We start from the raw sequence: 13,324 nt of genomic DNA, 5'->3' as shown, positions 1-13,324 counted from the left end.
CCAACATTCTTCAAAATATCTTTTTTTTGTGTTCTGCAGAAGAAAGTTAGTTATCTAGGTTTGAAATGACAAGGGGGTGAGTAAATGATGACAGAATTTTCATTTTTGGGTGAACTATCCCTTTAAGAATCTCCATTTTACTGCACACTTACTCTCTACTACGGTCTTGCGGTCGGTTCCATCGTCACTGATCTGCTGGATGTTACCGAAGTGGATGTCGCTGTGGAAGATGCGGTTGGCTCCCTTCCCCCCGCCGCCTCTGTAGTCAAATGTAAGAGCGATCACATTCTTCATGTGCTCTGGATCTTCAAATGGTTTGATGGGGGCATTGAGGTTGGTTTCATCCGACAGGTGAATGCTCTTCAGTATCGTCCGCTCAGAGTACAGGAGGTAGCCATCGTAGTCTCTGCAACTGCGTCCGTCTTCCGCCAGCATGCCATGAGCACAGGCGCAAGTACGGTTGCCGTTACCGCGGTACAAACACAGCTGTTCACATCCACCGTTGTTGACTTTACAGACGTTGGTACCTACAAAACAAAGTGTGATATCAATTATCCAATGGAACATTCATACAGATAAAAAAACTTGGGGTGTCAAACGATTAATTGCGATTAATCGGAAGCAGAATAAAAGTTTGTGTTTACATAATGTATGTCTGTGTACTGTGCATATTAATTTTGTATTATAAACACATACACATACATGCATATATTTTGCATATATAAAATTTAAAAACATTTATATATAATTTAAATTATTGGTAAATATAATTAAATACATGTAAATATTTCGTAAATATATTTACATGTATGTGTATGTTTATAAAAACTAAATTATTATCCACAGTGTACATACATATATTATATAAACACAAACATTTATTTTGGATGCGATTAATCGCGATTCGTCATTTGACAGCCCTAAAAAAACATTTAGCTTGAATGCAAAGTGAGCGGTTCTAGATAAAATCGTGTGCCAAATGTATGAATGTAAATGCAATGCATAAAATGTTGATGAATTCCATCTGGGCCTGGTTGTAAGCCACACATACGTAATATGTGATGCATTACTGAGCTCATCTCTACATTTATCATCTCTATAAAGTGATGTTTGTTTAATAAAGTGCAAACCTTGCTGCCTGGCACGATTGAAGACTTTAATATCTTTGAGCTGAACGCCGATGCCTGTTCTAAGATAAACCATATCCGTGGCATTGTCCTTGTTTCCTCTCTTGATGGAGCCGTTGGCATGAGTCCTGTCAGAAACAAAGAACAAACCGCTCATTACCGCCATCTCCTATATCCAGAAAACAAAGCTAGAGCTCTAGAATAAAAAATTAAATAAAAAAACATAAACGAAAAACATGGGGTGATAAAAAAAGATAGGAAAGGAATATTGCATGTGCACCTGTCGCTCCAGTAGATGTATTCTTCAAACACAGACACAGCAAACATGTCCATGTTATTGTTTGGCAGCACCAGCTCACGGTTTTCTCCGGTCTCCAGATTAATCCGCTCGATTTTGTCCATGCGAGCGTCGCACCAATACAGCAGGCCCTCCTGCACATCAGACAGAGTTATTGAATTGATTTTGTACTTGCCACATGCCTGATTGGATGTTTTGCTAATGCATCTTACGAAGTAAAAAAACGTATGTACAAACCTGGTAGTCGATGGAGATTCCATTGGGCCAACTGATACTAACATTGACGAGAACTATTCTCTCCGTACCGTCCAGACGAGACCTTTCGATACGCGGATACTGACCCCACTCCGTCCAGAACAGATACCTGTGTACACGCACAAATATATTTAGCCAAGAATGTGGCTGTGCGAGACGTCATGCAATATCTCATTTCACACGCAGTAGAAAGAACAGAGGTCTGAGGCGCATTTGCTCACCCTCGCTCTGGATGGACAGAGATGGCACGTGGTTTGTCCAGACCCTGAGAGACGACCACATAGCGGAAGGAGCCATTGAGTCTGGCCACCTCAATCACATCAAAGCCCTGATCAGTCCAGTAGATGTTTCCTATTTACACAAAACACAACACCATTGCAATAAATGTGATATGACTACAACAGAGTTGTGCAGTATACTTTTATGGTGCTTGTTTGCGCACCTGCGATCCAGTCGACGGTGATGCCCTCCACACGTCCGATTCCATTGGTCACTATATCCTCTCTCCACGTCTGGTCTCTCTTGGCTCGGCTAATGGTGCTCAGGCCCATATCAACCCAGTAGATGGTGTCGTTCTCTACGGGGCAGAAGTTAGACATTAATTTGATCACTTTTTAAAAATAAATATTTCGTTATGGATATCTTATTGAAAACATATGAGCAGTAGCCTATAACAGATGATTGTCTGCAATGCAACTCACCAGCATGGAAGTCAATGCCCACAGCTAGAGTGGTGCCTGACACTGGTACAAGGGCATCAGACTTATCGGATGGGTCCAGGGGGATGCCACGAATGCCCTCGTGCACGGAGTAGAGCAAAAAGGAACCCATGCCTTCATATAAATGTGCAACAGACACAATGATCAATCTGTAGTCATATGATCGCAAGTGTTATGCCTTGAGAATGTATTTGTATTTGCGAGATCTTACCTTCACAGGACTGTTGTCCACTCTTTAGGCTGTATCCCGCCGTGCACATACAAGCTCTTGTAGTTGGCGAAGTTGGCAGGCAGAGCTGAGAGCAGTCGCCATTGTTCTTACTGCAGAGGTTTGTACCTAAATATCACAACCACAACAGCTTTAAACTAAAGAATTTAACTAGGGCTACACAATATATCGAAATTATTTAAATGTTGCAAATACGCATATCACAATATGCATCTTGCAATGATTTGCAATCATTGAATGATTGTAATACTTAAAAAATGTATGTATATTTAAAGTTTTAGGCTGATGCAGAATGCAGAGAAACTGGGACGTTAATGTTCGCAACATTAAAGTCCCCATGAACCGGAAGTTGCGATCGTTTTTACTTATGTATTTGACGCATTCCTGAATGAAATGGAATTTTGAATGATTAAAACAGTGGGCGTGGCTTTTGTTTTTCTCTGCGATTTGATTGGATGTAGAAAAACAGCCGTTGCATTTTGAAATGGAACTGGCGGAAGACTGACAGTTCTAGGGGAGTTAACGAATGTTTTTTTAGATCTTAACTGAAGATTATGAGGGCACACAAATTTTAAAAAGAAAATGACCCACATTGATAAACAATTTACAATAAACGCTGCAATATTTCATAAAAAAATAGGCATTGTAATTTTTCATTTCACTGGGACTTTAAAAAAAAGTAAAAATGTAAAACATGTATATTACTTTTGTAATTTTGTAGTTTTTAAAAAAATATTTGTATATAATTTAAATAGGTTTTATGAACTTACAACATTATCCTATTATCTAGTTATGAGGTATCGCATAACACATTTTTCTTCAATATCGTGCAGCCCTACATTAAACACGTCAATGTCTCATACAGTATCTATATTATATTGCGTATTATTAAATTGCAAGTCTAGATTGCATTACATTAATACAATACATTACCCGCAAAACAGCAAAACAAAAATAAATAGCAAAAAATAAAAAACAAATAAAAGTACATTGTTAAACTTTTTTGGGGAAAATTAAGCCTGTTATTACAGCAAAATAACCCCAGAAGAGAAAAACAGGGCTTTAAAATTATTGGTTAAGTTATATCAGATCGTTTCCCAAATAAAATCAAATATCCCAGAAAGTAACAAAGTAACAGTTTATAAGGATGGCTAACTATTTACAACAATATAGACCAATCACAATTCAGTATGTAAATAGATCAATCGCAATGCAATTCCTAACATTTAAGCTGATCGCTGAACAACTCTAATCTTAAATTTCCAAAATGCTAAATGTTAACAGACCAAAAACATTGACCTAGCAGATCTAAAGTTGCCTCACAAACACTGTAAGAATCAATCTAAATCTAAAATGAAGATTGCAAACAAACACACACCTAGTCGATGCACCGTCTCATTGTAGATCTTCATATGCATCATGGGTGAGGTGTTATTTCGAAGGACCTTGCAATTCCTTCCGTCGCTCTTGTCACATGTGCCGATCTGATCCGTGCCCTGATCTGCCCACCACAGTTTTTCACCTGCACATAAAACATCCAGAATGTCAACCAAGTTGCCTAGTAACACCAAAAATGTTGAGAACCAACCAAATTATTGATTCTGAAATCTGCACATATGACATCGATGCTTCCTCACCCATGATGGCAAGTGCTGTAGCTTTGGTGAGCTTTACACCCTCGATGACCTCCAGGCCAGAGCCGTCCATCTTACAGCGATTAATAGTGCTGTTTACAGAGTTGATCCAGTACAGCTGCTCCGTATCAAAATCTATGGACAGACCTGCCACAGGAAGAAGTAAACGAAGCAAAAGATCACATCCTGCAGCCTTGTCGTGGAAGAATGAAAGGTATACATCAAGCATTCAGACAGGTCGCTCACCCACTGGGCCTTTCTGATTGGAATAAAGTAATGTGCGGTTGGTGCCGTCCATGTTGGCCATGCTGATGTTGTCTCCATCGATCCAGTACAGCTTTCTGTAAACAAACAACACTTTAAAGCTCAAGAGCAGCAGAGGCTACGCAATATAGAATATAAATCTTCAGTGAGAACAAGTCTTGGCATAAACTAGATATGAATCTGTAAATGATTTACAAAGAGAACAGTGTCCTTAATGGCTTGTTGGGGTTTTGGTATTTGAGATTAAAGATGGGAAAAAAATAACACTATTTGTGTTTGTTTACAAGTAAATGCCAGGAAGGTTTTCAATCAAGTGAACTTTACTTGTAGGTGAACGAACTCTGTCATCTACTGCCAGTGAAAGAGAAGTAAACAGTAATTTATCAAACAATACCACAGAGGAAAGAAACAGGTCGAGTCACGTATATTGTCGGCATGCCCATGTGCACTGGTTTTATTAGAAACCGACGCGTCTAGAAACAAGCAGAATGAGACTACAACCGAGATCATTTGGTTCACATCAACCGCGTAGCGACAGATTGTGAAGTGAGGGTACGAGGAATTGTGGTGAACATATCAGAATGCAAAGTGCATATTTGTCTTCATTCACTCATTGTTGTTCCAAAACCGTTACTACTTTCTTCTCAAGAACAAAAGGGGAAATTCTGAAGAAAGTGATTGTCTTTATTTCCCATGATCATGCCATTAAGCTCCGAAATCAATGCAAATGTCTTCAGATTGTCTCATTAGGTCCTCCAAGGAAATAAAGGCATACATTTTAAAGCAATATAAAGGTACGTAAATGATGTTAGAATTTCGTTTTTATGCTGACTATTCATTCAAAAGCCACTATATTGATTTACATTTACTGAATAGATTTTATTCAAAGCAAACGAGGGAGCAGTTAACATTTTGCCTACAATAAGCACAGCTCCATTTTCAAAAAGGTGGAAGAGAAGCTACATTATCTGATGACTCATGAGAGGATTTTATTATCATTGTTAATGGCAGAATCACACCGGCAGCATATGCTAATCTCTAATGTGACCTATAGGACAAGCAAACAAGTCCAAATTGGAATTTGTGAGTGTGTGTTCAACGAACCCCAGAATAGGATGTAGAACCAAAGAGTGAGGCTTATCCAGTCCGTGGATTACTGCATTTTTGAAGGATCCATCCAGTCGTGCAACATTGATCTGCTTCTTATTGGCATCATAGCTGGTCCAGAAGAGATTTCTGGAGACCCAGTCTACAGCCAGACCCTGAGCATTTGGAAGGTCTAGGAAAGAATCGGAAGTAATATTTTGGTTATTTTCAAAAACAATGTATACTCAAAAATCAATCAATAAAGATTTTGGCCATCTCACCAGCAAACAAAACAGTCTCTACTCCGGTCCCATTGATGAAGGCTCGTTTGATGGTCTGTGTACGAACATCTGACCAGTAGATACGGTGCTCAAGAGCATCATAATCCACCACCGTCACGTTGTCGATGTCGGGAACAGTGAAAGAGATGATGTAGTTGTAATAGGGGTTATCAATGTCAACTCCTCTGATTTCAATCTGACGAGCATAGAGCAAAAACTGACGGAACTCTGGAGAAGAAAAACAGAAACAATAGAGACAATATTAACATTAGCATTGTTATAAATACAAGTAAATAGCAATAGCATGTTAAGGCTTCCTGACAATGACTTGAATTATACAACAATATAAAACAATTCCAAACACCTTTGGATTTCACTTCCAGACTTCCTTATAAATGATTTTTATATACATTTATTATATGTGAAAGACTGACAGCATGACAAGACACATGAAAACTGTGATAAACTGATAATAAAAAAAACTGTTCCTAAATACATGTACAAATATGACTGTTATTACTGTATTGCCAGAAAAGTGAATATGAACTTGTTTTCTTTGAAAATACAGAGCGTATTTTCTGTTATTTTGACCTGTTTCTCCATTTTTCATTTTCTGTACAATATCAGACTACATAGATATGGTGTCAAATACTGTGTAGTATTTTTTTCAATAATTATTAAACACGTCGATATTTGAATATTGAAGACTACAAAGTGAAATAAAAGTGAGTGAGTAAAATGATGACACATTTATTTAATTGTTAATCGAATAAATTAAAATAAGCGTAAAACTAAAAAAATAGCTTCCAATGGATTTTTACTTTAAAATATTAGAGGATGAGAATAGTGGTGAGCTAGTAAAGCATCCGATTGGACAAGAAGGCTGAGAGTGGGCGATGCCTACCGTAGCAGGTGTGCTTGTCTTCCTTGAGCTTCATGAGGTGTGGGCAGGCACACGAGAAGGTCTGGTTGTAGTTGATGAGGCACAGGTGAGAACACGGCCCCTTCCCGTCATTAGCCGCACACGGGTTTGGAGCTGCAAAGAAAGGAAGAAATATTTACAGCTTATTATGCAATACAAACCAAGACTCTCATTAACCTGTGTCCATTTAAACATCAAGTCTTCCCACCCTGAGGTTGTCTAGATGGATGGAACACTTGAAGATCAAAAGGCTGTGTGTTTGTTCTCTGCACCACTGTGACATTGTGTCCCGTCCATTTGTTGGCTTTGGCCAAAGTGTTGGTTCTCCAGTCTGTCCAGTAGACCTCCCCTCCATACATAGTGACAGCGAATGGATGCGATAAGTATTCGTGACCCCGGAGCACCTCGATTAGGCCGGAACCATCGTAAGCAGCAGAGTAGATGGCATCAGATCTGAACATTAACATTTGGAGAAGATCAAAAAGATCTGCATCACCGTACACAAATTTTTACTGGCAACCAAACAAAATTGACAGTTCTTAATCTGGTTTCTGTGATTTGCTTCTATTTGACTGGTGCATGTGTGTGTATACCTTGCATCAATCCACAGGATTCGGCGTTCCAGATAGTCTACGGTGAGACCGTTGGGCCATCCTCCGTTCCCCGTCTCTTTGTGAATGGTGCGACGGCCCTCCCCGCTCATGGAGGCTGCCTCAATCCTGGGCAAGCTGGCATCCCAGTCTGTCCAGAACAGAATGCTGGGAAAAAGAGGCATGTTTGTTATGGTCAACATCATATGCACTCCTCACATGACTGAAAAATAAAGACACATGGGTGTTTTACCCATCTCTTGGGTCAAGAGCAATGGCACGTGGATGCTCCACCTCTCCAGCAAGCAGTGTGGTACGCATGGTTCCATCCAGCTTGGCTACTTCTATCTGATCCAGGTTACTTTCCACCCAGTAGATGTTTCCTGCGATCCAGTCCACAGCCAGCCCCTCGGGAGTGGCCAAACCATACTGAATCACCACCTCAAAACTGGTGAGAGCTGAAATAGGAGAAGAGAGGGATTTATTGGGACTCATTCATATAGGAAAGGAGTTACATAACATACAGTACAGTACGATCCAAATGTCAACACTGAAAATCCAGACACAAAATCTCATTTAAACCTGTAAATGAACAGTTATTTATTGTTCATTTTTTCTTAAAAAAAAAATACAGGATTAAAGCCAATATTAATTTGTCAGCATTCTGCACTTTTATAAGTCATTATTTAAATAAGTACATTTGAGATGCAACCTTAAAAAGCTAATAAAATAAGTGGTTCTAGACTTTCAGACCCCACTGGATATTGATTCCAGTCTCAGCCAATGCTAAGCTAATGCTGCAATAAATAACCCTTGGCTTTGAGCTTTAAACATGTGCAGGAGTGAAAAGGATTCCTAACTCATGGCCACCACTTCAGCTCTTCACAAGGAAGCAGACATTAAAGGGCCAGAGACAGCATGGCTTCTCCAATCCATCTGAAAACATTTTGAGACTTTGTTTCAGTGTTGGCAGCCTTACTGCTCATATTTTTACCCAAGGATCTGATACTTTTTACTCTATTGTGCGTTTCGAAAAAAAAATGGGAATGAGAGGAAGATATAAAGTGTGTGTAACGTGGTGCTTATGTTGTTTACTTTTACTTTCCCCGTAGTCACGCAAGCTAGCAGTGAGACAAATGAATAAAGACAGAGGCTTTCAAATTCCTTCAAATCGCACTCAAACAGACACACACGCCGTGTAGAAATGTAGTCATGCTGTGGCTTTGTGGACCGAACATGTTTGTGATGTTTTTGGTCCAAGTTGGTATGCTGAAGAAAATCAAAACAATGTGGAAAAACACTGCGGGGACATCAAAGTCTCGGAACTCATTCAAACAAAAAACAAGTGTTGTTGAAGTCGCCAATTTCCAAAACCATTACTGACTTAATAAACACAACACAAAGAACAATATACAATGCAAATGAAAAACAAACTCTGTCTGGCATTTGCTAGAGGAATATTTTGGGTTTACATTTAAAGTTCATTGACAAAATGCATAGCATGGGATCGATTACCAGAGAAAATCATTATTAACTTGTCACTTGAAATCTACAGAACAATTATACCGCACCACAACAAATGTTACAAATATACTGTTTATCACACAAACATTTACCAATCATTTTTTACCAACATTGTTTACCAGTATTATCTGTGCATGTCATATTATTACCACGTTAACTCAATGCATTTTACATAATATCCACATCAGGATAAAACGTGATTTTACTGTCTGTAAAGCCCTTTAGGAGCATTTTAGGAAATTATTCACCTCCGTTTTCAGACAGCTTTCCTCTGTAGATCTTGTCCTCTACCACGTCAGTCCAGTAGAGGGCGCTATGGTTGAGATGGAAATCCAGAGCGATGGTGTTCCTCAGACCCGGCACGAGCACGCTGAACTCTCCCTTGTATAAGTCAATTCGTCGGATCTCGTGTCGGTTTGAGAAGATGATGAAAGGCTTGAATGGATCTAAAGAACATGAACACTGCAAATCAGGAATCCACACAACTAACTCCACTTCCAAACGACACCATCATCGTTTTGCTTTCGAGGGCGTTGTCCTCATATATATACATATCACATACGAATACACCCCAGGTAACATTGCTACGTATATTCTCCCAGTTCCTCACCAGTGCTTTTGCAGCTCTCGCCGTCCGGCCCCAGCGCCCAGCCCTCGTAGCATGCACATTTGACAGTCGCTTTATCCTGCATGCAGCGCTGGCTGCACTTCAGATGCTTGGCGCAGAAGCTCTGAATCTGGCAGGTCTTGTTGTCGGTACCCAGCTCCATGCCAGCCGGGCAGGAACACAGTACGCCCTCACCAGGAGCGATGGTGCAGTTGTGGCTGCAGCCTCCATTATCAACCGAGCAAAGGTCTAGAAAACAGAGTTGGTTATTCATTTTTTATTCAAATCTGATATGTATCATATGCCAATGAGCAACACATGCTGAGTATCTGTGTGAAATGTGAATGATTTAAAGGGACAGTTCACCCAAAACTGCAAATTCTGTCATTATTTACTCACAACCTATTGACTCATCCTCATGTCATTCCAAACCTGTATGACTTACTTTCTTCTGCACAACATAAAAGCTATCCTGAAGAACACGGGTAAGCAAACAACATTGGACCCCATTGACTTCACAAAACCACGAGACATTTCTCAAAATATCGACTTTTGTTTTCCAGAAGATAGTCATATACAAGTTTTGAACAACATTAAGGTGAATAGTAAATGACAGGTTTTTTTTCCTCATTTTTGGGTGAACTATCTCTTGAGCATATTTCTGTTTGTGCACGTGAATTACTGCAGAGTTTCTCGTCGGATCCATCGGGACAGTCGTCCTTGCCGTCACACAGTTTCTCCGCAGGTAGACAGATGGAGTCGTTGCTGGCACAGACGTGATGGGACAGCTTGCACACGAGCGCTTCGCAGTTCTCCTCATCAGAATTATCTTCACAATCGCTGTCCCCGTCGCACACCCAGGCCTTACTGATACAGCGAGCTAAAACAACACCGAGAAACGTAAGATACATATGCAATGCCAAAAACAGACCCTGTGTCTTGATGTGTTGTGACATCAACTAATATGTTGTGACTGAGACATTTTGACTTCCTGTATCCTGGGGGGCGTCTCATCATGCATAACATCATGTGACAAGACACCTCAGCAAACTTGATTAATTCAGATGTCAAAATCAGTTACAACATCAAGAGAAAGAAATGATCAGTCTTTTCTGTGTTGATATAATAATAAATGTGAGCAGTACTGACCCGAGTCCTTGCAGGCGAACTTGACGGCTGGGTCGCACATATGAGTGACGCCTTCGCAGTTCTTCTCGTCGCTGAGGTCCATGCAGTCGGAGTCTCCGTCGCAGCGCCAACGCATGGGAATACACATGCTGTCCACTCCGCACTGGAACTCATCCGTATGGCAGCCGCCGGGAGGCCGCGTGGCTACCCAAAAAGGAAAAAAAAGACTTATTACAGAGCATAGAAGCCACACATACAAAAGCCCTGACTCGGATCCTATTATTTTACGATAATGAGAGCAGGGCCTTCTGACGTCAAGAATCAGTTCCCAGAGATGGAGACTGAGACTATTGTGAGGCACAACCACATTGGATTTCCATACAAAGCAAACTTTCTCATGAACGCCAGCCCAGGGCTGGCACTGTGACGGCCATCATTAGGAATCAAACATAAAGGCTCAAAGTCCCGCATGGCAAAGGTTATGGTCTGGCAGAGACTGGCAAAGAAGTACTGGAGAAAACCAGACTCTGCCCGTGAACAGAGAGAAGTGTGTCTCAGCTCGGGAATCTTCCTGGATGGTCTGACCCTGATGACATCAGACCTTTACGAGTTCACTCACACACACACAACACTCCAAACTAAAGTTGTCATGGTTCTAAAATTTCAGCGGTCAATATTAATACCAGTGTAATTCTTAGATTCTCAAGGAAAAGGGATAGTTCACCCAAAAATGAAAATTCTTTCATTATTTATTCACCCTCATTCATTCAAAACCTGTATGATTTTCTTTCTTCAGAGTACACACGAAGGAAGATCATTTGAAGAACGTTGGTAACTAAATAACGTTGGCCCCCATTGACTTCCATTGTATGGCCACAAAACATTTCTCAAAATATTTTTTTCATCTATTTTTGGGGTGAACTGTCCCTTTTTTCCTTATTTACCCCAATTCACAACGGTAAGCGGTAATGTTTTATCATTTGTGTTGTTACCTACGACTTTACAGAAGATTTGGCTTTAACGCAAATAAGATAAGAAACCTGCAATCTTATGTTCCAAACAGAGATGGCGGTACTGAGGCAAAAGTTACGAATTGTAGCTGTATTTAAATTCAAACACTTGCGTGTGGCTTTCATGGCAACATTTGTCATTAAAAGTATAAACACCGCTTCAAGTTGTTCTTGAAATTATTAAGCAAACAAAAAAATGTATAGTAAAAAAGCTAGCTCAACTAAAAAAATGTACTGTAAAACAAAACATTTGTGAAAAACATATATAATAGTTCTAGCAACACTAATCTGAAGTGTTACAAACCCTTACTCAATGACACAATGTAACATTTCTCTGCCCCGTCTTACAGTTACATCCCTCCACTCACCCAAACAGTCTGTCAGTCTCCCATAAGGCCCAGCACTCTCATTAGGCCTCTGGCTTGTTTCTGCAGCATTGATTTTTTGAGTCTATTAAGCAGCAGCATGCCATAGGGATTAGAGAGGCAAAGGACAGAGCCCAGACCAAAACAAACATAACGTAACCCTCTCTTCCTGTTTCACCCGGCCTGGCCAACCGCCGGCCAATTAACCGTGAGAAAGAAACCACATGGACATGACATGTGATGTGATAAAGGCAAAAATGCACGCGTGTGCGGATACTCCTGTGGCCTGTGCGTCAAGCATGCCGGAACATCTGTACTTGTGTAATCCCTCCAGACAGCAGATCTCAGAACAGTCATTAACACAGACCTCCACAGGGACTCTCGCTGCCTGTTATGCTCTCAGACATTCTTCAAGCGTTTGTGGTTAACATACTTCACCGCAAGCCTCAAAAAAAGAGAGGATGACAGGACGGTTTGCGAAATCGCTATTTGTCACTGTTAATAAGCAGTCACTTGCTGCGGTTTTGACCAAAATCTGAAAGCTTGCAACATTCAAGTGTGAAAGTTTGCTCATACGTGAAGTCCTGAAAGAAATCAGTTTCTGTGTGGTTGGTTTGGCAATCGACTTGATAGTGAACCGTTTTTCTGATCTCAAACTAGAACCTGCAACCGTTACGTCAAAACAAATCTCCGTCTTAGACTCACTTCTTTCTATCCGAAAAAAAATCTTGATATTAAACTCACCCTGATTGGTGCAATTAGCGTGAGTCTCATCGCTGTAATCTCCACAGTCGTTGTCTCCATCGCAGGTCCAGTACTCGGGAATGCAGCGACCGCTGTTGCATTTAAACTGCACGCTGGAGCACGAGTGACTGCAGCCGGCCTCGTCGCTGTTGTCCCCACAGTCATTATCTAAGGACGCACAGACATAGCGGAGGCGTTTGGACGGCAGTGCAGTAATAAAGCAATGCAATGAATAAAATCTACGGATTTTGAAACTTACCATTGTCACAACGCCAGTTTACATTGATGCAGCGCCCGTTGGCACAGGTGAACTGAGTGAGGGGGAAGCAGGTGGGATATGCTGGAGACAGAAGTTGGAAGGACAGGTAAGAAAAAAATGGCCATACTGAAAATCTTCCCCCATGTCATTCCAAAAGAAGATATTTTGAGAAATGTATCAATGGTTTTGTGTCTATTCCGTGGAAGTCAAAGGGGTCCAATGTTGTTTGACTTCCAACGTTCTTTAAAATATCTTTTGAATGACATAAGAATTTCCATTCTT

General features: G+C 40.5%; 1 protein-coding gene across 1 annotated transcript in view; it reads right to left on the bottom strand.

The window, feature by feature from the left end:
• lrp1ab (low density lipoprotein receptor-related protein 1Ab) overlaps positions 1–13,324 on the bottom strand; it is an 89,050-nt gene that overhangs the window by 18,487 nt on the left and 57,239 nt on the right. Inside the window, exons 19-41 of the mRNA XM_057319234.1 lie at positions 13,043–13,123; positions 12,784–12,951; positions 10,686–10,868; positions 10,219–10,416; positions 9,540–9,785; positions 9,178–9,375; positions 7,659–7,863; positions 7,409–7,573; positions 7,024–7,268; positions 6,798–6,929; positions 5,894–6,121; positions 5,631–5,805; positions 4,509–4,603; positions 4,266–4,409; positions 4,007–4,150; positions 2,611–2,736; positions 2,382–2,513; positions 2,123–2,257; positions 1,902–2,031; positions 1,663–1,789; positions 1,408–1,559; positions 1,131–1,255; positions 153–527 (exon numbers count right to left, since the gene is read on the bottom strand). Of these exons, the coding sequence (XP_057175217.1) occupies positions 153–527; positions 1,131–1,255; positions 1,408–1,559; positions 1,663–1,789; positions 1,902–2,031; positions 2,123–2,257; positions 2,382–2,513; positions 2,611–2,736; positions 4,007–4,150; positions 4,266–4,409; positions 4,509–4,603; positions 5,631–5,805; positions 5,894–6,121; positions 6,798–6,929; positions 7,024–7,268; positions 7,409–7,573; positions 7,659–7,863; positions 9,178–9,375; positions 9,540–9,785; positions 10,219–10,416; positions 10,686–10,868; positions 12,784–12,951; positions 13,043–13,123 (3,909 nt within the window). The remainder of the gene's footprint in view (positions 1–152; positions 528–1,130; positions 1,256–1,407; positions 1,560–1,662; positions 1,790–1,901; positions 2,032–2,122; positions 2,258–2,381; positions 2,514–2,610; positions 2,737–4,006; positions 4,151–4,265; positions 4,410–4,508; positions 4,604–5,630; positions 5,806–5,893; positions 6,122–6,797; positions 6,930–7,023; positions 7,269–7,408; positions 7,574–7,658; positions 7,864–9,177; positions 9,376–9,539; positions 9,786–10,218; positions 10,417–10,685; positions 10,869–12,783; positions 12,952–13,042; positions 13,124–13,324) is intronic.

The sequence above is a fragment of the Triplophysa rosa genome, linkage group LG21, assembly GCF_024868665.1.
Source record: "Triplophysa rosa linkage group LG21, Trosa_1v2, whole genome shotgun sequence".
In the NCBI taxonomy this organism is placed as follows: Eukaryota; Metazoa; Chordata; class Actinopteri; order Cypriniformes; family Nemacheilidae; genus Triplophysa; species Triplophysa rosa.
This window is presented reverse-complemented; position numbering and strand designations above follow the sequence as displayed.